Raw genomic sequence first — 25,958 nt, forward strand, 5'->3', positions numbered from 1 at the left:
CTGCCCTCGTGAGACCACACCTGGAATATTGTATCCAGTTCTGGGCCCCTCAGTTCAAGAAGGACAGGGAACTGCTGGAGAGAGTCCAGTGCAGGGCAACAAAGATGATTAAGGGAGTGGAGCATCTCCTGTATGAGGAAAGGCTGAGGGAGCTGGGTCTCTTTAGCTTGGAGGAGACTGAGGGGTGACCTTATTAATGTTTATAAATATATAAAGGGTGAATGTCATGAGGACGGAGCCAGGGTCTTCTCGGTGACAACCAATGGTAAGATAAGGGGTAATGGGTTCAAACTGGAACACAAGAGGTTCCACTTTACATATGAGAAGAAATTTCTTCTCAGTGAGGGTGACAGAACATTGGAACAGGCTGCCCAGGGGGGTTGTGGAGTCTCCTTCTCTGAAGACATTCAAAACCTGCCTGGATGCCTTCCTGTGTAACCTCATCTAGGTGTTCCTGCTCCAGCAGGGGGATTGGACTAGATGATCTTTTGAGGTCCCTTCCAATCCCTAACATTCTGTGATTCTGTGAGTGCTTCAGGTGCTGAACCTGGTCCCTGTGTGGTTCCAGAGGTTCTGGGAGGAGGAGAACAGTGGGGAGTAGAGAGCTCACAGCAAGCCAGGTCAGAGTTTGTGACCTTCCTTCTATCTGTCTTTCCTACTGCAAACTCACAATTCGCAAATTAAAATGAGGAAAAATGGCTGGACTCAGGAAGCAGCCTCAGCCAGTGCCTGGTTTCAAAACCAACCAAAAAAAAAAAACCTTTTGCTTGGATAAGGTGCTGTGTCACAGAAACCAAATTTAAGCAAATTTGGCTTCTTGACTCTTATGCCACAAATTCATATTCCATGCACATTCTTCTGCAGGTTCAGTAGGAGACTTTTATCACATACTAGCCTTTATGCTATTTCTCCATCCAGCACAGTTCCATAGCTGGGTATCTTGTCTGGAGCAAAATAATGTGGAGCGTGTTTTTCTGTGTAGAAAATACCATTTATTGTGGATATGAAAATAGCAATCTTGATTAAGAGCAGAGATGCGACAGTAGGTGGTACAATACAATTGGTTTGAACATCTACTGCTCAGCAGTAACTTACAGGAAGTTGGGTTTTGCCCATTGTAGATTAACAAATTAGGTATCAGCTGGGTTTTGATATCTTCCTTCCAAGCAAACCAATGCCGTACATTAACAGGTACCATAAAATGTTATATTTGCAAAAGAAAACATTCATATAAATAGGCTTTTTAGTATCAATTGAAGGCTGTATTAAAAAAAATTACATTAATTCAATACCAATAAAAATAAAACTTAGCTTTGATAGCATATAAAAACGCTTCAAAACAAGCATATATAAATAACTTAATTTGTAAACATAGAAAAAAATCTTATGTATATATAAAAATAAACATCTGATGCACTGTACAATAAGACATTATCCTTCATAGGCACTGGAATCATTGATCAATGGGAGTCCCCCTAGATGTTTTTCCTACAAAAACTGCTTTATCACTAGTGCCATGTCCAAAATAAAAGGGAAAAAAAGCAAAGCACTGAGCAAATCCCTTGTGAATTTTATGAGGATCTCCCCTGCTTCCTCTGGCAACCCACGGAAGCAGCTCTGGGGACAGAGCCAATGCACCGTGCTGCTGGTTCTGCTAATCTTTTCTAGGGCTTTTCTGTACTGCTGCCTTCGCTCTTCCTTTCTTGGTTTCCACAAAAAGGTGGGGACTGTATGAAAGGTTGCAAATCTGGAAATCTGTCTTTTCACTCAGTTGCAGAAAACTTTGTGAGGGGTTACCTTTTTTTTTCCCCCCTGGAGGGGCTATGGATGATGCATGACACTTGAAGTGAACCATGCCATGACTCAGTTTGGCAGGCTTTTAAGAAAAGGCTGAGCCTCACCAAAAGACAACAGCCATATATTGGTGTTAAGGTTGTAACCATGACCATCTAAAGATAAAACAAAGCAAATTTGTAAGTGAAACATTTTTGTTATTCTACCTGGTATAGTTTAGGGGGGAAAAAAAGCCTTGGGCTGGTATGTCTCAAAACTGCTATTTTCTTAAATATCAATTTAAAATAGCTGTTATCTTTTATAACAATATATTAATAACAGGAAGTAGTAACATAGAAGCTGGGAGCCAAAATTACACCTGTGCAAAGATATAATAAAAGTAGATCTTGGCTCTTGAACTCAAAGGTAAGAAGTGCAGCTAAGGTCACTGTGTGCTGGGGAAATGCATCTTTTACTGAAAGGAACTGTGTTAAAGTAGCAGATGCTGACACTGGTACGGTGGATGCTTCAATACATGTCTCTCACTTGACAGATTTAAAGTGCAACAGCTTCTTGAACAACGTGGGCTTTTTTGAGCTGAAGAAAGCATATCATAGCAGCTTTTATTGCTGATATAAGATACCTAAAGTGATTCTTTACTCTTGTGCTGAAGACTAAATGAAGTTATTCAGATATCAGAGTTACTTGTCATTTTGCTTTATTTTAGGAATACGTGATCAAACTAGGCAGTGTGTTGGACAAACATGTAAAGCCTGACAGCAGGATTGCTGGACTAAGCTCAGCAGAAATACCATGAGGTAATTGAATGGGAAGAGTCTGTATTCACTGCGGTGAGGCAGCTGGTCACATTACTAGCAAGTGCAATAAGATGAGGACCAGGCTCTACTTTCAACCCTCAATACATTTTGGTAAAAGTGTAGAAGGGCTGACGGAAAAAGCCTTTGTGGAAAAATGCTGGAGCTACTCTTACTTGCAGGATTTAAATTCTAGAAACAAGCTGATTACTCAGTACTAATCCCTATTAATGATGTTGCTGTTTACAGCTGTCAGTTTGGTTTCTTTATTTCAAAGCACCTAGTTCTGCAGTGCAGTAAAACTGTGTCCTGAGGTGTGGTGGTTTCCACTGATGCTGCATAGTCTAGTGGCGATCTGAAACACCGTATGCTGGCTGCACGCAGTCAGCCAAGCATGTGAGAAAAATCTATCCAGGGTGTAGGAGCACTAGTGGATATCATGCTGTGTTTTACCTTTCCTTCTCAAGGGAAAGTACAGCCAGCTAGCTAAGTTATGTGATTTATCTACACAGCTGTGTCCAGGAGGACAAGTTCCCCATAAAACTCGCTGGGTTTCTTCTGAGCAATGTTGGTTAAAATAAATGATCCTTTTTCTAACTATACTTCTGTATAGCCCAGTGTTAGCAGTTTGGCTCCATAAGTGAGACTTGATTGTGGCTGTCTCATGAACTGGCATTTACATTACCCTTACAGATGCTCGTGGCTCTTTGCAGATGTTCAGTTGCTGTTAAGTGTCCAGGTTTGTACCAAACACTAACTAGCAAGGAAGTGCGCCAGGCGAGCGATCACCAGAGGCTGTCGCTTTGCCATGGAACTCAGGAGCCTTGCAGGGATAGCTGGAGCACCAAGGTCCACCTGCAGGAGTTAGAAGAAAGGCCACATTGGCATTTGTACCTGGTTTTGAACAAAACACTTCCCCAGCCTGGAATAACTGCGATATCGCAAGTATATGTTACACACAGAAGTTGTTTACAGCCCAGTGCTGTCATTACTGTGTCATTTGTATCTTTTCCTTTCCAGTTCTCCGTAGGCTTTCAAAGCTTTGCTATTTGATGTTACTTTCAGCAGGTGTGACGTGCTCAAGCACAAGCCTGATCAGATTCTCTCCGCGTTACTCTACATCATGCCAGGTAACAGCATGAAGTGGACTTGTCTTCTATGGTCACTTCATAAACTTCATGGAGCAGCTCTTAAGTGTTCTAATAAATGTAATGGCTTTTTGTACTCACAGTTGGACACACAGCAAAATCTTACCTGTGCCATGTAAATAACTCTGGTGATATCTCTTCCATTCACTACATCAGGTTCAAGTATCCAAGCACTTGGCAAAATCTCCCCTCTCACCACTTCTTTGCAAGGGTGAGGCATGGATGCATCGTAGACAGACTGAACAGCCAAGACAGACAAGTTCTCCTGCATATGACAATGGAAAGATAGCAATGAATATAGTAACGTTTTCTTTGTTTGCCATGAGGCATATATCTCATATTACTTAAAAGAGCTTTTTTAATAAGTAGCAATATTTTTCATTTTATTTATTATTTATATTTTTTTGTCATCATCTGCCATGTTTGTAACCAGAATATACTGTGTTAACACTTGCGTTACTGCCTAATGGGGCTTTGGTTGATGATTGTCATTCGCAAGAGGGTTCTATACATAAGTCACTTGTGTCATATCAGCATGGCTTCTCTTCCTGTTACACTGTCACTGCTGGAGATATGAGCAGGGCCTTCCCTTCCTCTCCCCTTTGTCCTTGAACCATGAGCTCAGAACAATTACTCCACTGCTTCAGGGAGAATGTTCACTTTACCTCTTTGGCTTCTACAGTAATGCAGCAGAAATCCCGGGGTTGCTTCAGGTAACATAGGGAGGTATCGGTCACTAAATATACTGTGGAAAAAAAACACCCAAAACCAAAAACAAACAAACAAAAAAGGGGGGGGGGTGGAATTAGACTTTGAGAACTTCAATGTGTCACAGTTTTCACCCACCCCTTAAATACACATGCCTATTTTATTTGGACTTCCTGTTGCCTAAGAGCAGAGCTTTAGTAAACATGTCGTAATCTGTCTTTAAGATGCTTCTTCAAGCCACTTAAGATTTATTTTGACTTTGAAACCACTCTCTCTAGCTGTACTTCTGCAGTGAGATGTGTTTAATATTATCCTTACTTTGGAAAAGTCTTGCAAAACTGGCTGAGAAAGTACCTTATGATAGTGGTGTCCAGCTGTTTGTGTTGATACTCACCCAGCTGAATATGGCTGGTCACCTTCTTGTGTATTCGAGCTGTGTTGATAGTTCTGTCGTATAGATGCCTTTTGCCAGGATCTCTCACAAGTCCCCACACACAGGGCAGAGGTCTTTCTATCACTCCTGCTCCCAGAAACCCATGCCTTGTTGCTGAAGGGAAGACTTTGTAGTAAACCAGCACCTCTTTTTCTGTACATTGATATCTGTCAAAGACAAACGAAAGGTATTTGCAGACCAGAGGGCCAAGTACATAAAAAGGCCTCCCATTATAAAGACCTGCCATAAACTTACTTCCAACCAGCTGCTGCTTGGCATGTGTAGAGATTCCTCAGGTTGTGAGAGCATGCAGCCATTACCTGTACAGGTTGGAGAAAGTTGTGAAAACTTTAAATTGTGTTCAGCTTTGACATGTGGCTACACTGTCTTCTACTCAAACTACTAAGCTGTCTTTACTGCAAATAGTTTTACAGTGCTAGTAATCCTTACTGGCTTGCTGTGCTGAAGAAGGAGAGATATATATATATAAGCCTAAGCCTGTATACTAGCTTAAACTATTGTGAGAAAACAGGAGATGGGGGGAGCACATATCTCCAAATGATGCTGAAGTGATTCTCCCTGACAGGAAACACAAAGCTGGTATGTTTTCCTTCTAACTACACACTTATATCTTGCCATGCACTATAGGAATCCTCGGACATTAGAGGACACCAGCTTCACTCAGACATTTCAGCTAACAAGCAAGAGGCTCTTGGAACCCCACAGGTGCAGCCTGGCTCACTTCCCCCACCATTCATAATTGTTCACTGTGTCTTTGTAACTGCTGAATGGGTGACTGTTGGCAGTGTGGAACAACAAGGTTCATCCCACAGCTTTTTGCTACAACTTCCAGTAGAAGGTATAGAAGTAAGTGAAAACTAACTCTGCTTCTTTACGTACCTCAGTGGTAGCATTAGCCAAGATATGTTTGGATAAATCCTGGTATCCTTTTGTTGAAGAGGAGCTGACGGAAATAGTTAATCCATGAGTGAACCTACAGCTGATGCTACTAGAAGGAAGCGGTGGCTGAGTTCTGACGGCTTCTGCAGGAAACAAAAAAGCAGTAGGGGAATTAAAAAAAAAAAATACCACCAATGTTCTGCAGTTGTGGGCACTTAAACCCTCCATTGGAGCACCCAATCCACCTGATCCTGAGGAAGGACTGGTAACATCCCTTGTCTAGACAATGTGTATATTGGCAATTAAACTGCAGTTACATCTCCCATTATTCAAGTTTAACAGTTATTACCACATATAAGTAAAGAATAGGCAACATCAGTCTTGAAGATTAAAAATAGGAACTTGCATATACAAGCCTATACTTGTTGCAGCCTTAGGCACTGGCCTCCCCAAAGGTACCATCCTACCCCCGCTTCCTTGGTTCATTAGAAGCATTATCCCCAACCCTTCAGAACACTATACTTTAATGTTATTACATCAAAAGACCCAACTTCAGAGGAACCAAATCACCATTCATTTTTTCAAGAAATTCTAAGCAAGCTCTGGCTACTGGTGGTCGTTTTTTTCTGAAATCATGTAATGTAAATACCTAGAATCAAATTAGATTTTGATTTGCATAAATGACAAGTCTCATTTGGCTTGGGATACAACTCAAACATAAGCAGACGTATGTTTACTTACCAAATGTTGGATCCTTCTGTAGTTGCTCCAATACATAAAGCTGACTATTTCTGACAGCTGACCGACCTCGTGAATCTTTTGAAAGTGAAGCATTTCCAGAAGAAACCTGGTTTAAGAGGGAGGAGAAGTGGGAGCTTTTGGTTGAACTGGGAAGAATGGCAAGTAGAACATTTGTAGCAAATCTGCCTTACAGGGTTGGAAGCTTCTCTATCATAAGGCAACTCCTTTGACTTTCCTATGGTTATGAAATGCTAACCTGACTCTGGAAATTTAGCAAATCAAGCGTGAGGAGCTAACACAGGTATGTACTCCAAAAAGTAACTTCAGGAAAGTTCATATTCACACACACAAACTCTTAAGTCAATGTACATCATTGAGGGAGGCACAGTGAGAATATCAGATTCTGCTTTATCACAAGAAAAGGCTAGTTTATAAAACATGGTAGTGGCATTACTGGCCATAGTAAGACTTATCTGCTTTTTATCTATGAGTTTAAAAAAAAAAGGCAAAACAAAACAACACAGACTTGTCCTGCTTGGTAGTTGTGACTGAATACAAACCTTCTCAAAAAGGTTTCTGTTCCTACAATATCTCTGTTATTGTTAAAGCGTCAGGAGACATCGGTCTCACAGTCCGCTTGTTTCTCACCTGCTGGTCCTGGCTGCTGAGGTTACTTGCAGTGTACGTAGCAGTATTGCTGCTGTTGTAACCAGATGTTGGGCCAGAGGAGAGGCTGAGGCTGGAGTCTGTACACAAAGTGCTTGTACTTGCAAGGGTCTTCAGCCTTGCTTCTTCCTGTAACGGGTATCACAGTATTACAAATAAAAACGCCACACAAAACTTACCGTGCACAACAGCTGGTCAAATCAATAACTGCACTGAAAGCTCAAAGAGGAATAACCTAAAGAAGTCCCAGTTTCTTTCCAGGAGTGTTGACAGGACAGAAGCTGTTGCCATACAGAAAGTATTAAATAAGCAGGCTCCTTTGAAAGACTAAGATCATATAAGCCATAGAGCAAATCACCCTGTAAAACCTGGCAGTGCGGGAAAATGCAGCTTCTGCTGTTGTTATTCTTCGTATATGAGAGTCCAGGCTATCAAACCAATACAATGTTTTTAAGGGGAAAAAAAGAAGTTTTAAAAAGGATCTCTCTTCAGTTGTGCTTACCTTCTTGAGTAGCCCCTGACTCGACTTGCTGGTCAAATGTAGTTGTTAAAGACTGAAGATTTTACTTTAACCAGTGCAACTACTCAATACCAGCCCAGAAGATGAACTGAAAATTACATAATAAGGAAATACTGAGAACTTCAGGAGTATTTATACTTTCAAGGGCAGTTTTAAGTTTGATTTTCCAACTCGGGTAAAGTACATCTACATTTCACAAGAAAAACACAGCAGCAGATGTGGTAAGATCCAGTCATCTGGTGGAGGTGCCAGAATTCCAGGTGCCTTAAAGGGTACAGACCAATAAAGCAAGTGTTCAGCACATTTTGCACCACATACGTATGTAGTGGCAAAGGTTACTGCATAAAAGCGTAGTAGAAAACTGGGCAGAACAGACACATCCTAACAAGGTACTGTCCTTGCATCTGGGAGAAAAATACACACACTTGGACTTGTGCAAGATGGGTATCAAAGTGGGGAAATAAAAACCCAAAGTACTGGACAAATAAACATATGGAGGGCAATCTAAAGGAAAACAGAAAAAAAAAAAGAAAATAATAAGGCCTTTGTGTTAAAGTACTTACTGAAATAAACTTCAGTTTACCTTAGCAAAATGCCTCCATAGACTGGGCATGTAATTCTTTGTTTTTTTCTAGACTGATGTGTATCAAACAGGAAAATGATTAAAGCGTGGAAGAGTTTCTTTTAAAAAAATACATTCATGTGAATAATGCGTGAGAGTTTCCTCTGCAATGCTCACCTTCTGTAACTGAGAAAGTATTTGCTCCCGTATACGCTTCTTTTCTTGCTCAGCCCTCTCCCGAAGCTTGTCTCTAGCTCGTGCAATTTCAGATTTGGTTTCCTCTCGTGCCCTCTGGTAGTCTCGGAGCAACAGTTCAATGTCTGAAGGGTGCTGAATGCTTCTTCTTTTTGGTTCTTGAACTCTGTAAGGGCAGGTAAGTTCGGGAAAACACACACGGAATTACTGGAAATCAGGTCACCTGACACAATACCGTGAGAAAATCATCTTTCAACATGGAACAGGAAAATTTGCCACAAAAGCCAGTAAAACTCGCCACGCTAAAAGTTTCTCTTCACTCGTTAAAGGCTCCACAGACATTAACCTTGGAAAATTATTCAGACTGGTTCACCACTGAGATTACTCCAGTGATTGCACTAGTTCCTAAGTCAGCTCTCCATATGATCTGTGGTTAGCGCTTGGGCATATCACATGCAAAATAATTGTGTTGGGAAAATAACCGTCTCCTGCCCTTCCACAGAGCAAGCAAAAGTCATTTAGGGGACGTGGTGGGGGAATGAGAGACTCAAGTTCTAAATGATGAAGGGTTGCAGAACATTTTTGATATTTAGAATGAAACTTAAAAGACATGTAAAATAGTTAAGTTAGCAAAGGAGTAAAATGGCAGATTGGTCTATAATGAGTCAAGACTTGGCTCTCCCCATAAACCATGCATATAAAATAAATTAGGCACATGTTATGAAGTGAAACAACCTAGACAGAAGGTTTTAATTAATCTTTTCTAAAACCAGGCACACATTTTTCCTGAAAGCACTTTCTATCCCAAAGTTTAACACTTCTGCATTGGGATTAAGAATTCTGCCTCAGAAGGCTCAGGTGACAATAAGAACCATTAATGTGCGTCCACGGTTACCACTGTTAATGCACATCAGGCCAAAAGCGAGGTTTCTGATGCCCCACCTGGTATTTTCCACCACATCTCTCCTCAGCTGTTGTAGATACTCCCGGCGCCTGCTGGGGAGATCTGGATCCCTCCGACTTGCATCCAACGTCTGCAACAGACTCAAATGCTTTTGAGGACTCAGACTTCGGCTTCTTTGGTATCTTTGAAGCCTCTTTTCTCTCTCCTTCCTCAGAGTTTCAATAGTCCTCATGTGTCTGTCAAGGAAACATCATCCGAGTGATAAAATGCACCCTGAAAAGTTAAATTTTCTGGTTTTTTGAAAAACACTTAAATATTACATAGCTTTGTAATGTAAAATTCATGGGAATCTAATACCATACACTCCCCTGGCAAATATGCCTTTGGCTACATGCCGACAGATGATGCAGAAATTCTACAGGCCCACTGCTTTTATAAGAGCAGGGAATGCATAAGAGGGTCTCGGTTACTGCTTGCAGTGGCCGAGAGGCAAATCAAGGACAGAGATTAATGTAGCTACTCCTAGAATTTTTTTAGTTACAACAGCTTCCTAAACTGAGTTCTATAATGCAATTGCAAGAATCCATGATCTTGATTTTTACATAATTTATTTTGTATATTTATAGGGTTTTAAAATTTCATTTGTATATTCATACATCAGCATTTATTCACAGAAGCATGAACGAGATCTTCCCATTAACACGGTGTACCAATTATTCTTACATTGCAATAAATCAATGAAATATCTTCCCATGATCACCAGGTAGACATGATCATCCCCATAGCTGCTAGAAATTTTAAGAGTGGGGTGACACTGGATTTGCATTACACGGAATCTTATATTTTCCCTAGTTTCTTGCAGCAACCCCAAAATTTTGTCTTACATGCATTACTTAACTGTGTATAAAATAAGCTTAATACTGTGTCTCTTCACAAATAGCTCGCTCACTGTGACTAAGTGATTAAGTGCTCATTTCTAAATGTTATTTATGCTGCATGAAGCGTATTCGAAACACTCAAAACAACGCTACTTTAAGTAATTTACCTTTCGTAAAGTTGCTGCTTCACTGGAACGGCCACCAGGTCATCGGCGGTCCCGCTCTGCAGCACCCTCAGCAGGGCGTCCGTCTCCCCAATGCCATAGCTGAGCTTGGCCTCAGCCAGTTCCACAGTGAGTGGCTGCTGGTGCAGGTCCAGGTGGAGGCCGGACATGATCCGGGCACGCTCCCTCTGAAGTCGCTCGATCTCTCTGCTCCTGCTGTCACCGAGCTGGGATTTCCCTTCCATTTCTGTTGCTCGTGTGATTCCAGGTTTCTTTTCTGCCTGACTTTGTAAATCAGTCACGCTGCTGCTCAAGCTGAGTGACGAAGGCGGAGGGCTGCCCTTAACACCACACCAGTTGCTAAACTTATTGTGTATAGGCAAGTCACGGAGACTGTAGCTCCGAGGCCTGTAAGGCTTTGTAAAAGCAGTATTTTTCTTGAGAAGAATTTCAGTGTCACAGTCACTTTCGGTGACATAATCTGTATTGTCGTCTTGGAAGGAAGTTTGCGCATCGCTCACATCAGAGAGCAGGGGAGTGCAGCTGCTCTCTTTTTTCCAGAAGAAATCATGAAATTGTAGAGAAGACGCTTCTACCAGAGGTTCTGAGGATGTGCCAGCATTTGTCTTGCTTGAATGAGTGGCATTAATTTTTTTATTAAAAAGTAAGTCAGCATTTGGAGGTGAGTAGTTATGGATCAAAGCAGTATCAGAATTACCAACATATTTTTCATGTCCGATTCCAGATGAAGAACCTTTTCCCCCCCTCGTGACGTACATACAACGAAGCGAACGTGTCAGTGGGCTGCGGTCTCCAAGGTCACCTGTTAAAACTTCTCTCTGGCCCGACACCTCCAACATACTGCTGGAGTGATACAGTCGTTTTGCACAGACGGTAGTGTGGGTGTCAACCGTGAGTCTGTGCCGCTGTTCCAAGTCTTTTGAAACATCCTGCCCTAAAAGTTCTTTGGCCACTTTCTTATCTGAGAAACTTCCAGATTTCTTTCTTACACCTTTATGTTCTCTAGAAGTGCTGGATTCACTGTCTGTTTCTGTCTGTGAAAAACTGTCCACATGAGGTTGTGTGCTGGACTGTGGACCCACCCTCTGCTTTCTCTGGTTGTGAAGGGGACTTGAGGCACCACTGGAATACCCAAGGGGTTCCTTAACAGGGCAGAGAGACTTGCCGAAAGCAGTGTGGCTGCTGGGACTAGCACTAAGAGTAAGAATAGGGGAAGAGGCCCTATCAACTAGCAGGGTGTTTTTGTAACACGATTTTCTTTCTGCTGGAACCTCTAGTTCATTGACACTTTTTTTATCCTGAGCATAAGATGATGGAGACTGAGAGGTGCTATTAGTAGGGCTGCTGACTACAGTGCATGAAGAACTGTCTTGCCCTGAACTCAGCAAAGATGATGTGACGGATGAAACTCTGGTACCAGCGAAAGCAACATTCTGGTGTGCATTTAATGATGTTTTCTGAAAATCTAACATAGGAGTGGAGGTTCTGGGTAAGAGAGGCAGACGCATGAAGGAGTCTTCCAAAATGCTGTCGAGACTGTAATGGAAGTCAGGATTGCCCAGATTTCTCATCCCTGTTTGTTCTTGTGTTCTTCCTTCAAGAGAGAGCGTTTCCTCTTTCCCTTGGGGAATCTTACCTACTGCATCTGCATCTATTCCTTTCCAAACAACATTTACTGCCTGAGCTTCCCTCAATTCTCTTTCCATTTTTGGCTCCACTTGTTTTTCTTCATGTTTCCTTTGAGGTTCTTCCAAAATATCAGTTTGAGTGCCTACATCTGCTGTAGTCTGAGTGCCGCTATCTGCTCTAGTAACCTTTACAGCGTCTTCCATTCCTCTTTGCTTGATTTTTGCATTCTGCTCATTATCTATGATACTCTGATGGGAGAGATTTCCCAACAGCTCAGAAGTGTTCTGAAGAAGCTGTGACAGATGCATGGACAGGTTCTGCATGCTTGTCCAAGAAGAAGGTTGGTGAAATAAATCTCTGTTTGTTTCCTGCCTTCTCGCAGAAACATCTGTATAACTTCTCTGATGCCTCCTCTGCCTTTTGTACCGTCCTGTAATTGCTGTTTGTGTTCCCTGTTCACAGGTAATCCCTGGTGGTTTTCTGGAAGACCTTTCGGATTCAGAAGGATATAACAGCACAATTTCATCAACCTGCACTGAAGAGTTACCAGGCTGTGCAGACGGATTCCCAAATTCAGCAGTGTTATTTTCTGGATTAGTTTCCAGTGTTTCACTGGATATGTTGCTGTATTGCTTGGTACTGTCACTTGAGTATGCAGATTGAAAGTCTTGTCTGACACCGTCCCATCCTTGAAGACCTTCAATGCTGCTTAAAGTGCTTGATAAAACTTTTGCTGTAGCGTATGAACTGAGATGAGAATGAAAAGGAGAATTTTGAGAATTCAATCCATTGTCTACGCTGGAACATCTCATAACTTTACGATTTTCCAGATTTAAAGGCATTTGATTGCAAGAGACATCACTTGCACTTCCAAAAACATACTGTTTCCAGCCAATTTTGCACGATCCATTTTGTTGCCATGGATGAATATACGGGTTGATATCACTTGAACTAAAATGCATTGTATCTTTATTGTCTTGGAAAAATAAACCTGCTTCTGGCTGATATCCAGCTTCTTCAGCTTTCCCTTCACTACACTGAGCCACAGAGCTATTCTTTGAATGGACATTTGCTTCTGCACCCGCAGAACTGTGAGCTGTGTGCAGTAAGGATGATGGAGATTGAGTAGTACAGTCTTTTGAAGCCTGGCTGCTTTGGGTTCTCGCTGCAAAATTTTGTAAATTGTTGGGATCATAGTTTGCAAGCTTCTTAGTTTGCGCTGCTCTTTGCTGAAATCTGGGTTTAGATTTAACCTGTAAAAAGTTCTTCGATTCCTGCTTTGAAAATCTTTCAACTCCATAAAGATCATCTTCAGTTGGTGATGGAGGCTCTACACTCATATTCAAATCTTGTAGTGATTTAGATGCAGAATACAACAAATGATCTGCCTTAGATGAAGCTTCTGGAGTATATTCTGTATCAGAGGAGACAGCAATAGCTGGGGCTGATAGTCTGTGACTTTGTAAATAAGGCCTCTGTTGACTTTGTTTATAGTTCTTTGTATTCCGTGTAGTAGAATATGATCTTTTGCTCCTGAATTGCACCGATTTGTATTCTTGAGGAGGCAAATAATGGTTTTCTGGTAAAAACTTTACAGAGGTACTTTCATTATTAAGTACAGAAAACTTTAGTCTTTCTGATTTCAGAGTCTTATTCCGCATTACAGTGTCTTCCGTTGTTGAACAATCAGCATCATCAGCAGGGCTATCAATGCTTGAACCCATGTTATTTTTGCAAAGTAAAATCTCTTTTCTACCATCCGTATTTGTTCTGTCTGGCGCCTGTTCTATCTGTCCACCTGTAGGCACATAATGACAAGTGTCTTGCAGATCTGCAGGGTTTTTTTCAAAACCCAAGACAGCGTGATACAGTCGTCTGGGATCAGTGCTTCTGCTGTACGTGGGATATGTTGGACTAAATGAATTGCAGGTGTGACCAGGATCCACATCAACATCTCCTGGATGCAGATTTTCCAACATTGTAACTTCTGAGTGTATTAATTCATTCGCAGAATTTGAGGATATATTAGTTTGCTTTTCAGCAGGTTCAGGTTTTCTACTTGATGTTTTTCTCTGCTGTGTTTTTTCTGCAAAAAGTTCAGCCTCAGTATTTGAATGCAATTCCTCCTCCATTCTGTTAAGTATTTTTCTCATTTGTCCCTCTTTAACAAGAATTGCCCTTCCAGTATCCCAAAAAGTTAATGATGGTAATGAAAGGGAATTATCACTTAGTACTTTCTCTATGTGTTCTGTGCAAGCTTCATGTGGTGGAACTTTACCCCAGTGGTGCTGATCAACTTTAATATCATTGTCAATTTTTTTACGATTACTTCCATATACAGGTTCCCCATCTACAGCTGATTTTTTATATGAAGTAGAGTCTGTGTCTGATACCGGAAAATGCCTGTTTTCTTTTGCAAGAGAAAGTAAAATACTTCCTGAAGCACGTATTGGCTCATCAAATACCACAGCCTTATCAGACTGAGTGTCTTGTATTTGCAAAACAGCAAGTGAAGAATCTTTCAATATACTTGTATGTGAAATATCGTATGTGCCAGTTTCACCACGGCCCGTATCTGCAGTTAAAGAAGATTCTGAAAATGGTGTGAAGGATGGGTGATTGACACTTGCAAAAACTCGGGGAAAATCTCCTTCCTTTACAGAGCACACATCTGCAGAACAGGAGGACACTTGCTCAGTCAAAAAAGTATCTTGAAGTGAGTCCTCCACCTCACTAAATATCTGAGATTTTGACTCATCAAGTAAACAAGCGTCAAAAGCACTGAAGTTCTTGGAGCTTTGAAATGGTGCGCAAGTTGGAGGATCTTCTGCAAAGTAGGATGGAAGAGACTTTGCTTCTTTACTGCCAGTCTGTTCTTGGCTCTGAAGAGTAAGTGGGCCCGATTCTGGTACAGTCACACTAGAAGTGTTACTGAAGTGTTCTAAGCACTTATTAATTTTATTTTCTTTTATGACATTACAATTCTTGTAAGAACCTTGAATTATTTTCTCCTTTTGATCTGTTGTTGCACCTTTTTCAGGGAGTTTATTATCCTGAGCATATGTGGTCTCTTTAATTGCAGAATTACTTTTCTTTTCATCTCCTTTTTGAGAAACATCAGGAAAAGTTACAGATACATTCAAATCAGTTGATTCACTTTCAAAGTATTTTGTTTCTTCAGAGACAACAGCATCTTTTTCACCTTTGTCTCCATTGGTTGCAATTAAAACAGCTGCAGATGATGCTGGACAATTCAGGAGACCAGGAGAACATTCAGAAGTGTCCGAGTTCCTATTGTAATTTATAAACTCTTTACTACAGTGTGAATTTTCCCATGGAGACTTGTTCAGGCCTTCTGAAAGGGTTGAAGCATTCTCAGAAGCAGTGCTGCCTGGCTGGTCTGTGCAGCCCTCTTCAGAAGTCCCATGTCTCTCAATTTCTCTGGGCTCACACGGATACTCAGCTACACCAGGAAACTTTGCACTTTCATTTTTACTCTTTGTTGTAGTATAGCTTGTGCTTAAAAATTTCGCCTTCTCATCATGCAATAAACTCCCTGAGTGAAGTACTTTCTGAGTTGTATTAATACTGGGAGACATTTTTTGCAAAGACATTTCGAGAAAAGAATGCATTTCTTCCCCCTCTGTCTCTTTCACCACTTCTTTCTCTGAAGATGAAAGCAGGTTTGAATTACCCAAGAGCACTGAATCAGGCACAATGGTACCCTTCTCCTCTTGAGCTGTATCTTCTATGGAATTAAGGCAGTCTTTTGACAGTTTATTAAACATTAAATCCACACTGTGTTCTTCATGAGTGTTGTTATGATCCTGAGTTACACCTTCAGAAGAATCTAATTTTTCCAAGCAAAATGAATTCCCTTTGGCCCCTTCCTGAAGTACAACAGTTTCAGACTCAGCATCATCTGTGCTGTTGGGAGTGGAAGAGCTGTTCTCTTTGATGGGCTGGCCAGACACTGCATAATCGGTTGCATTTTTAAATATAAAGGATTCTTCCTCCTGCCGGTCCTGTGTGGTCCTGGTTTGCAGAAAAGCTACATTCTTGCTTTGCATTTTATCAGGAAGATATTTGTCCTCTCTTGTTTTGTTGACTGGGACAGGCGCACCAACACAGATCTCACTCTCCAGTAATGTTTCATAGTAAGGCAGAACAGCTCCAGTTCCAGCACTGCTGTCAGATGGCTTTGTGTGTCCTTTCAATGCAGTCGGAACACTTTGAACAAGATGGAAATCATCGCTTACTCCAAGATATGAAAGGTGATTTACAGACTGGCATGGGGAGTCTTTAAGCGAACCTTCTTGGTTTATTTCAGTAGACTTCAGTGTTGCTGGTGGGTTTTGTTCCTTGCTGCTGTCTTCATTATTTCCAGAAAAGCTAGTAGACACCCACTGGCTTTCTCTTAAGACTTCATTTAATCTGCTGTCATCGTGTGTCATTTGGCAGCTGTCTTTGTTTTCAGGGAACAGTTCATTCAGGTTTTGTGAAATTATCAGTTCTACCTCCTCTGTGTTTTCTACAAACATCTGCTTTTCTTTGTCTATTTTGGTCATTTGTACAACATTCATCAAATGCACTTTCTCCTCCTCAAGTCTGGAGCCCACTGGATCCAATTCACAAATATCAGGTCTTTTTCTAACAATACTTATATTCAAGTTTTCTGAAGTGCCATGCTCAGGATATCGCACAGAACAACTCATATACATATGGCTGTCATCTTTAATGGGGAGACTTTTAAAGTCTTGTTCAGTTCTATATTGGTCAGTACTGGTACTGTCATCAACTGAATATTCACCTGCATCAATATCTTCCATGACTGCATTTCTCATATCTGTAACAGAGTCCACTGAGACACCATCTTCACTCATTTCAGTAGGATCATGGTATCTTGAATCATCTTCTAACAGTATATTCTGTTCTAGTCCTGAAGCTGTCAGGTATCTTTCAGGGATCTTAAACTGATTTAAAATTTCCTCATTGTCATCTCTGTCACAATACATCTGATATAGAGCTGGTGACTCTTCAGTAAATAAAACATTTTCATCTGTGCGTATGACTTCTTGCTTTGTAATAATCAGCCCCTCGGTGTTTGTCACCATAATTTGTTCTTCACTCCCAGTCACTTCACATTCATTAACCTTGTCTTCCTGGGGCAAACAGTTTGGTACACACTGTTCAGTTACATTTCTAGAATTTACTTGTCCTTCATTTTCAGGTTTTGCTGAAACATTTCCTTGCCTACTTGTGATTAGTACTGTTGCAGGTGCTGTATTAAGCACATTTTCTATTTTTCTGTTCATCTGTAAAAGTCCCTCACAAGTGTCAAGGAAGCCTGAAGTATTCTGAGTAACTTCTGTTGTGTGGGCACACGCAGCTGAAGGAGTGTTTTGGGGAGCAACAGAAAATTCTGGTGAATAAATACCTATTTCTATTTCCTTGCTTTCTTCTTGGCACAAGCTGCTTGTTTCAAGTCGGCTGCCAGAATGTACGAGGACTTTCGATTCCTGAGTGTGTCCTCCCCGAGTGCTGCCTACCTGCAGGTCATCTTTCTCCACCTCTTCACCTGTCAGGCACAGATTAGTATAAAACTCACACTGGCCTTCACAAGCTACAATATCAATATGTTTCTTTGGATTCTGAGATAGACTAATGCCCTTAAAATCCTCGCCTCTCCTGTCTTCAGTTATACTTTGCACTTTGGCTACTGCATAGTCAGGTAAACTTTCAGTCTGTCTGGATTTAACTTCCAATGCATTTTTTTCTAAGTTGGTGGTACTATTTATTAATTTTGTTATTTCTTCATCAGTGTTTGCTTTTGTGTTCTGATAAGGAACCATAGTTTCTTCTGGATCAGTTTCCGGGCTTCTTAAGAACTTGGATTCTTTATTTATATATGGACTCTCCTCTCGAGAAATAGCAGCTGATGTATTTGTGTTGTATTCAAGTACTCTTCCCGATTCTGAGTTTACATCATCTTCAGCAAGCAAGAGATCCTCTGGGCAATCACTTTCACGAAAGGCTTCTTTCTCTTCTGTTGCTTCAAGTAAATATTTGTTCTGTGGTTCTGTTTCCAAGAGAATGGTTGCATCAAAGTCCACAGAAACATCAGTCATCTTATGCATACTGTTTTTCTGCCCTGTTGATTTTGAAGAGCATGTCGTGCAAAAGCCGCCAGAGGGTACATCAGAATAACTTTCTGAGGCACTGACTTCCATGGTAAGATTAGATGTAGCATCGCAATCTCCTTTCACTATTGTGACATGCTCCAATAGTTTATCACAGTTTTCAGTCTCAGATGCACTTTGAAAAAGATTAGCTTTTGTTGAAGCTTTGTAAAATATGCTTGAATTGGATTCTGGGAGAAAATCATTTGTACTCTCACAAATAGCAGCAGGAAAGGTCTCAGGGTCTTTCCCATTTACATTCACTCTGAGATAACTTACTTCATTTACCCCTAAGTTTTCATATTTGGATGAAAATTCTTTCTGAACTACAGCCTGATAATTCAAGACATTGTGCTCTTTGCTTTCACTGCTTTCTTCTCTTATATTATCAATGCATAATGTAGAATTTTCTGAAAGTTGTTGGGATAAGCAACTTAACTGACTATCTGCTAGAGCACATTCATGGGAATAATGTTTTGAAACAGGTTTGTTTTTGTATTCATAATGATTCTGTGAAGACAGGTCTTCATCCTTTGGTTCGTATTCTTCATTATCTCTGCATGAAGGCACCTCTGGCACAATCTCTGCCAAGCTATCTGTGCTTGTTTCCATACAGATAATCTCTTCTTCAGACATCTCTATTGGTGTTGCAGATTGGTCATAACTTGCACTGTGAGCAACAGCTAAAGGGTTACATTGATACATTGTCTTCTGCGAGGAAAAATCTGTTGTTATTTCTTCTGCAGGTATTTGTTCATAATCCATTTCTTGCATTGCTTCCAAATTACTCTCCCCAGATCTGAGGAGATCCACTGTAACAGCTGATTCTGCTCCTTGTCCCACTAATGTCTGAAGCTCGTAACTGCTTACTAGAGAGCAGCTCTTATTTGTTAAGTCACTGAGAAAGAAACCTTCATCACAATATGTTGGTATTTCCTTTCTTGGAAAAAGCTGCCCATGGTTTCCAAAGTGGGCTTGTTTTACCGCAGATGTCTGTGTTGAGGTCAGACTATGAGCAAGTCCTGTAGAAGATTCAGCAGCGGGTGCACTGATGGATGCACTTCTGCTGCCTGAATCTGTCATACTTGATTTTGTCATCAAGTTATTGTAGTCATCACTGAGGTCATCTTTTTCAGAAGCTCTGAAGAAATCATCCTCTAAGTCTGCATCCACACAGCCATTTCTCTGTTCAAAAATGTTCATGGGCACCACAGAAATAAAAGGTGTCTTTTTCAGACTGTGGTCTTTTGGCAGCTCTGGATGAGTTGTGGGGAGAGAATCCTCCTCTCTCCTAGATACCAGTGACAAGCAGTCTGCAGTGGAGGTGCTTTCCAAAGAGCTGAATGTTTGTGTGCATTCAGTGGCGGACCTGTAAGCAGAGAATTCATTCAATTGTTCTTGTTCAGGATGATTTGACCTTGAATGTTGATAATAATCATGCTTTGCTGAAATAGGAACAAAAGAGGAGCTTAGTCCTACAGAGCTAACAAATGAGGACATGACATCTTGAGATTCCAAGGAAGAATTTTCATTAGAGTTTGTCCATCCCTTAAGAGTCTTATTTAATGATCCACTCTCAGAAACTCTGCTTGCAGTTGTTATCGTTTCAGGTAAAGGTAATTCTGATGTGTCAGAGGAGAAAATGGTGTTTATTTCATTTATACGAAGTGATAAATGAGTAATGCTGGGTATCTGCTTAGAGCCAGAAACAAAAGAAACTTCAGCAGCTGATTGCTTTAGATCATCTTTCTTCAGCCAAAACTCTGGTTTGCTCAAGGAGCACAGATGAGCTTCTTGAACTTCCAAATTTTCATGGAAAGAAGGTGCTGTTATTCTGGAGCTGCTGATGTCAACCTTTGAGTCACAGGAGGACCAAGCATCAGTAGAAAGCAAAGGATTTCCACCTGTGTAATACAGTCTTCTGTCAAGAGACCTTTCTTGTTCTACCAAGGAGACTTTTGTCCCCTCCAGCAACTGCTTGCAAGCAGGCTTCAGTTTAGTGTCCAAATAAAAGGAACTGCTCAGCTTCAGATCATAATTTGTCCCTTCTGTATCTCTGTCGCAGGCTTTGGACTCATGGTCTTCATCAGTCTGTATAGTTGGCAACCTAGGAGTTTGTAACTTCCAATAGATCTCTGCTGGCACTTCATCAGATGAATCAGATTTTGATTCTTCTACCAGATCTTCAGCTGGCATCTCTTCTCCATCAGCTAAGCTGTCCAGAGAAAAACTTCTTTCAGACTTTCCCAGTCTCCTATGAGCTGCATATGATGTCACCAAAGATGAAATACGGTGATCAGTTCTGCTTTTGTAAAGTTTAGCTGGCTCTTGTTTGGCCTTTGATCTGTGAAACTGGCTTTTATTCTGCTTTTTGGCTTTATTTTCTTTTTCTACCAGAGAGTCCTGTGACATTTGACTGTCATCACTCTCAGAATCTTCTGGGTTGGCAAGGAATTTATTTCTGTCAAAATCTTCTTGTTTCAGTTTCTCTGTGAAAGTTTTTGCATAAGCACAGGAGAGAGAATCTACAGAATAGGAACTGTCAGTATCAGAAATCTCATTTTCCTCATCCTCTTGCCAGTTCCCCAGTACATCTGTGGCTGTTTTGGACACTCCAGCACTCAGCATCTCAGCACTGTGCCACCTTTTTTCAGCATAATAGAGTGGTGCCTGTGTGTTCATCTTAGTGAGATTTCCTACTGATGTTGCCACCATCAGAAATTCTTGCTGTTCCACTGATGATTTCTCATGACTTGGCAAGGCAGAGTTCAGCTCTCTCTTCCAGTTCTTGGCTGTTTGGTTTAGATTTGCTGATGGTGGGCTTCCATACACTGTTTTCTTCATTTCTTTAGGAAAGTTTTCTAGAGAAGACCTGTGGCCTTTTCCATTGATATCCATTCTAGTCTTTTCATTGGATACCTGAGCTCTATTTTGTTCTAGATTGCTACTTGCAGGCTGATTTAAATCTCCTAGCACCTTTGTTTTTTTCATTCTTGTCCCTGTAATAAAAGTTTCAGGCTCATCTTTCTCCTTAAAAAGATCAGGAGAGGAGCCTTTAGAGGTCTGGTTTTGAGATCCAGCTTGCCCTGGGTTGTCATCCAACTTTGCAATTTTTTGATCATTTTTATTGATATAAGCCATGATACCAAAATCATTAGAATATTCTTCTCCTCCTCTTTTATTTCCAGATGAAGATGGTTTTTGTTTTTCAGTTAGCTGCCTCTGGACTTTTTCATCATTAAGGTCATCATTCCCAGAAACGGCTTTACCTCTTCTGTAAAGATATTCTACAGATGACAGCCTCCCTGTTGTATTGCTTTCACAGCATTGATCAATATTTGGTGAGGTAGATAACTTTGAGACAGTCTCCCTCTTCAACAAACAGCTGTGGAAATAAAAAAGAAATACAGCCCAAACCTTGCTTGAATAAAATACTTAACAACGCTTCCACATCAGTGATGTCTTGTAGTTAAGAGTAACAATGCATGAAGCAAAATTCTTAATGCTTTTCTAAAGCAAATTCTAGCAGAGAATAATTAAAAAATTCTGTCAGTAACCATACAATCCCCTACATATCCTGCAATATGTTCTGCAACACAAAGGAACAGGTTTATGCTATGTCGTACAGCTTGGTATTTAGTCTCTGTAGGCTCAAGAAGCTGCAAACATTAGTTAAAAATAAAGGATGATTCTAAGTCATAGAAATCCACTCAGCAGAGTTTAGCTATTTCCTTCCCCCAGGACCATGCTGTGATAAGACACCCGAGCACCCCAACTGTTTGGCATTGTGTAGAGATGTTTATTTAGCCTGAGAAAGGCTGGCCAACCTAAAAGACCAAACCAGAATCACTCAAATGATACAAATATTCTGAAGGAAGAGTTTGACACTAATCAAGAGAAAATGATGCAGACATAAGTATTTACCAACAGTTCGAACAAGGCAGGAACAAGACTTAAGCCAGTTCTGGAAAGCATTCACAAAGAGGTAAAAAGTGTAGAAAGGCTTGAGAGGAATGTACAAAACAGCGAGAAAGACCATGTCAAAGAGCTAAGCAGGGAATGTGCTGTACCAACCTAAGGAAAAAGGACAAATAGCTCCGGTGTGACAAACAACATAGTAAGTTCACGGACATTGCAAGTTTTGGGACTATTTCAATACATTGATAGAGATTCTGGATTACAGGTGGCCACTGAAAATATCTTGAATTTAAATTACTTTTGAAAGTGCAGAGGAATTGGCAGACATTAACTCACCTGGGTACCTGAGGCACTCGTGGGTTACCGAACGAATGCTGCCTGTGCTGCAGTGACTTCCTTCTCTTTTGCAAATGGTGATCCAAAGAGGACTGTACAGTGTTATTTTCATTTAGGACTTGGGATTGTTTCACACACTCTTCATGGAACCAGCAGCTAGCTTCCAGCTGCTCTAAGCTTTGCTTGGCTTCCAATAACTTCTGCTTCTTGACTATCCTTTCCAGCTGGAATTTGACCTTTTTCCGTCTTATGTTTCTTTCCGCCTTTTTTAAGGAGTGTCTTCGCAAGAGCTCCAGCTGCACCAGTCTCTTCTTATTCTGCTGTAGCAGGGAAGGGCAGATTTCCAGCCCGATGGAGCTCTGCACCTCAGCCTCCGTGTACTGTGCAGACTCTGTTTGCACTGCGAACTCCCTCTGCTGCTGCTGAAGGGCAGCCAGGCGTTTATTCTCATTTATAAGCCACTGCTGGTCTGTAAACAAAACAATGATTGAAAGGAAAAACATTTTTTGTTACTATCTTCGTTCTTAATTTAGTCAGCCTTGAGAGCTCATTTAAGAACATGATTTCTATACATACAGAGTGGAGTCTTGACAAACTATTTAGAGAAAAATGTATCATTGCTGCACTTTATTGATCACTGAAAGCCTCTCCATTGGGATAATGCTTTGGGTAACATCTGCAAGAAATAAGCAGGGCCTTGGCTGATACAGCTCAGGGCACTGGTAGATAAGACCTTGCTTGTAAGCAAAAAGTAGAACACATTTCAATTTCCCAAGGATTACACTCCAATGTCACCTCAATTTTATTGTTAAAATGCAGTGGAAGCATTAAAAGGCCTGAGTTTAATTCTGTGCACTTTTCAGACAGAGGGTATATATTCACAGCAGTGAAGTATGAGTTCATTAGCTTTTTACTGTGAAATATGTTACTTCTGTTTTACTTATTCTGAAGAAACTTGTTAAACTTTGTTACTTAGGGAACCGAAGTCTGTGCACTGAGAGCAGAGTTAACACGGGAACTAGAAGAGGCAGTTGTACAGAGCTAAATAGAGCCACTGTTAATACAGCAGATGGAATTTCAGACACACAGTAATGAACATTTAGCTAATAAATTCCCACATTTTGAGTGAAAAAATAAGCACTTGTGCAATCTTGAAATGTTACTGACTTCTCATCACAGCATTTCAGTGGTTTACAACTATTCTAAAGCAAACATTTCTCTTTGTGCCTTTTGCTCCTCTCCTTTCCTCCTTAACTTGATTGAACCAACAAAAAACACCTGCAAACTATTTTCTCTCACCTGCCTAGCTGTGCTGACAATGAGGGAGCCCAGAGTCATGCTAAAGAAATTTGTTTAGCAGAGGAAAGGGCGATTTTTGTGCTAACCCTTTATGGTGGCAAGTTCAGTATGCCTGAAGGCTTGACCTCTCCATGTCCCACCTGAGATGTGCCTCATTTGTGGGGGCAGCTACCAGTCCTGTGGATGGGCATGCAACCTTCCAAGTGGGTTTTAGACAATGCTACAAGGAACCCACCATATAGGTACCTGCTGGACGGTTCTGCCAGCCTCTCTAAACCCATCAGATGGCAGCTTCCCAAGCAACATGGACCTTACGTGGCACCTGGTGAGGTAGAGCAACAACCACAAATTTACTACCTGTTGCAACTACCGCTGCTCCAACAAGCACTTGCCAAAACAGCCTGATGGGAGCCCACATATCTTGCACTTGAGCACTTTAGCATGTCAGGTACTTGAAATAAATCAAATACTCTCACGGCAAGGACACAGGTGAAGCCAACACAACCCTTAGCTATCAGGATGAACATAATTCCAACAAGACAAGCTCATTCCACCAGTCAATGCATATTTCTCATTAAATCACTGCCCTTCTTCTTTGCTTTTACTAATGTACCCCCATTTACTTAATAAATGCTAAATATACTCACAAACCAACTGATTAATCTATTTTGATAATAAAATATGTTACCCCTGCTTACACAGTATATTGAGAACCTGATCTTTGCAGTCAATGGGGAAGCAGTAGAGAACACAGAACACTAGGCTGATTTGTTTTTAACCTTGGATACAAGACTACTTTATTCCTTGCAGGGGATATGCTTAGAGGATTTTCAGAGTGCACTGGCTTCAGCCTGTGATATCATGAACTGTAACAATCAAAAGAAGTGATTATTGAGATCACCACTACCAGATTGTCTCTGATGGCTTCGGCATATTCTCTTAATGAAGCAGAGTTTGTTCATTTTTATGCTGCTATACAAACATACATATTGAGCTGCACAAAGCAAACAAAAAAAAATACCCTTAGCTGAAAAAGCAGTCTACAAATCACAGGCAAGGTTCCTTGATGAATAGAGGATTTCTCAAATGACCAAAGTTTTTCAAAGCACTTCTGTCTAACTAGCAGCAACATTCTTTTGCCTGGGCTTACCTTTGATTTGCAGTCCTTTACTGAATAAGCAACATTTTGCTGCTTATTCAGGGGGTTAGGAATTAAGGAATTAAGGGGTTAGGAATTTAAGTCTGGTATGATGAATGAGGGCTACCTGCAGCCCTGCACAGCTGAGCTGCAAGAGAGAAATTTGGGGCTGTGGAAGTTTCCGTGATGTAAGAAATTATTAGTATATAGGCACTGTCAGCATCACTTGCTTGGTGACTACTGATCTTGTTAAACATACTTCATTAGTGATCCCCACCACAGAGAGTCTCCTGTCTTGTTCACGTTGACAGCTCTGCACACAGCATATGCACAGAACTAGGAATTCTAACTCTATGGTCACTCTACGGATAAAAGCAAAGCATTTTAGTCATTCTTTTAGTCATTTTTTCTTAACACCATTTTAAATTTTCGCAGGTAAAGCTTTTTTCTCATCTCTTTATTTCCAAATCTGTCCTCCTCAGCATGTTACCAGCAAGTAGAATATTTGGCAGATGAGAGTTTCCCTGCAGCAGAGCAGCAAGCTCTAAGATCCTAATTAATCCCTGCTCACAAACCTGCTTCTGTCAGCAGTTGAGACAGAGAGCGCGGCAAAGGTGGAGAACTTTGGTGGGCTGCCAAGTGAAGAATTGTATTTGGCTGGCAAAAACTACCTGCCTGGCTAAGCTTTGTGTGAACACAGCAAAAACAGCAGAACTAGATGGAGGCAGAGAACAAGTCTACATAGCTATGAAACAAAGACATTTTGGGGGAACTCTCCTGGTTCTCTGTACTATCTACATATCCTAAGCCTATTTCTGCTACCTCTCATCATCACCATTTCCTTTTAATCTCTTCATCATGGCTGGCACAATTGAAAAACAGCAGACTGCATAAGTTTGGGTCTGAGAAGCTTCCAAAAGTTCCGTTTTCTTCTTCCAGGAACCAATAGCAGGTTTTGCCAATTGGGAACAGTGCCTCTCTAATAGGCATACTTTGCTTATCAAGAAACCTGGACCAAATAATTCTTTAGA

At 40.9% G+C, this 25,958-nt stretch overlaps 1 protein-coding gene across 2 annotated transcripts in view; it reads right to left on the bottom strand.

Annotated features, from left to right (window-relative positions):
• Positions 1–975: 975 nt before the first annotated feature.
• The window catches only part of STARD9 (StAR related lipid transfer domain containing 9), a gene marked incomplete at its 5' end in the record, with an annotated part of 107,858 nt that continues 82,875 nt past the window's right edge, over positions 976–25,958 (bottom strand). The window contains 12 exons of one of the 2 annotated variants that reach the window (XM_082059629.1): positions 976–3,443; positions 3,843–4,001; positions 4,402–4,481; positions 4,839–5,044; positions 5,133–5,197; positions 5,778–5,920; positions 6,519–6,624; positions 7,167–7,313; positions 8,444–8,627; positions 9,404–9,601; positions 10,411–21,621; positions 22,491–22,959. In XM_082059629.1, coding sequence (XP_081915755.1) covers positions 3,342–3,443; positions 3,843–4,001; positions 4,402–4,481; positions 4,839–5,044; positions 5,133–5,197; positions 5,778–5,920; positions 6,519–6,624; positions 7,167–7,313; positions 8,444–8,627; positions 9,404–9,601; positions 10,411–21,621; positions 22,491–22,959 — 13,070 coding nt within the window. In that variant the 3' untranslated portion in view covers positions 976–3,341. The remainder of the gene's footprint in view (positions 3,444–3,842; positions 4,002–4,401; positions 4,482–4,838; positions 5,045–5,132; positions 5,198–5,777; positions 5,921–6,518; positions 6,625–7,166; positions 7,314–8,443; positions 8,628–9,403; positions 9,602–10,410; positions 21,622–22,490; positions 22,960–25,958) is intronic. The other variant, XR_014184729.1, reaches the window with a different exon arrangement.

This window comes from Streptopelia decaocto (genome assembly GCF_964273445.1).
Source record: "Streptopelia decaocto genome assembly, chromosome: 7".
NCBI lineage: Eukaryota > Metazoa > Chordata > Aves > Columbiformes > Columbidae > Streptopelia > Streptopelia decaocto.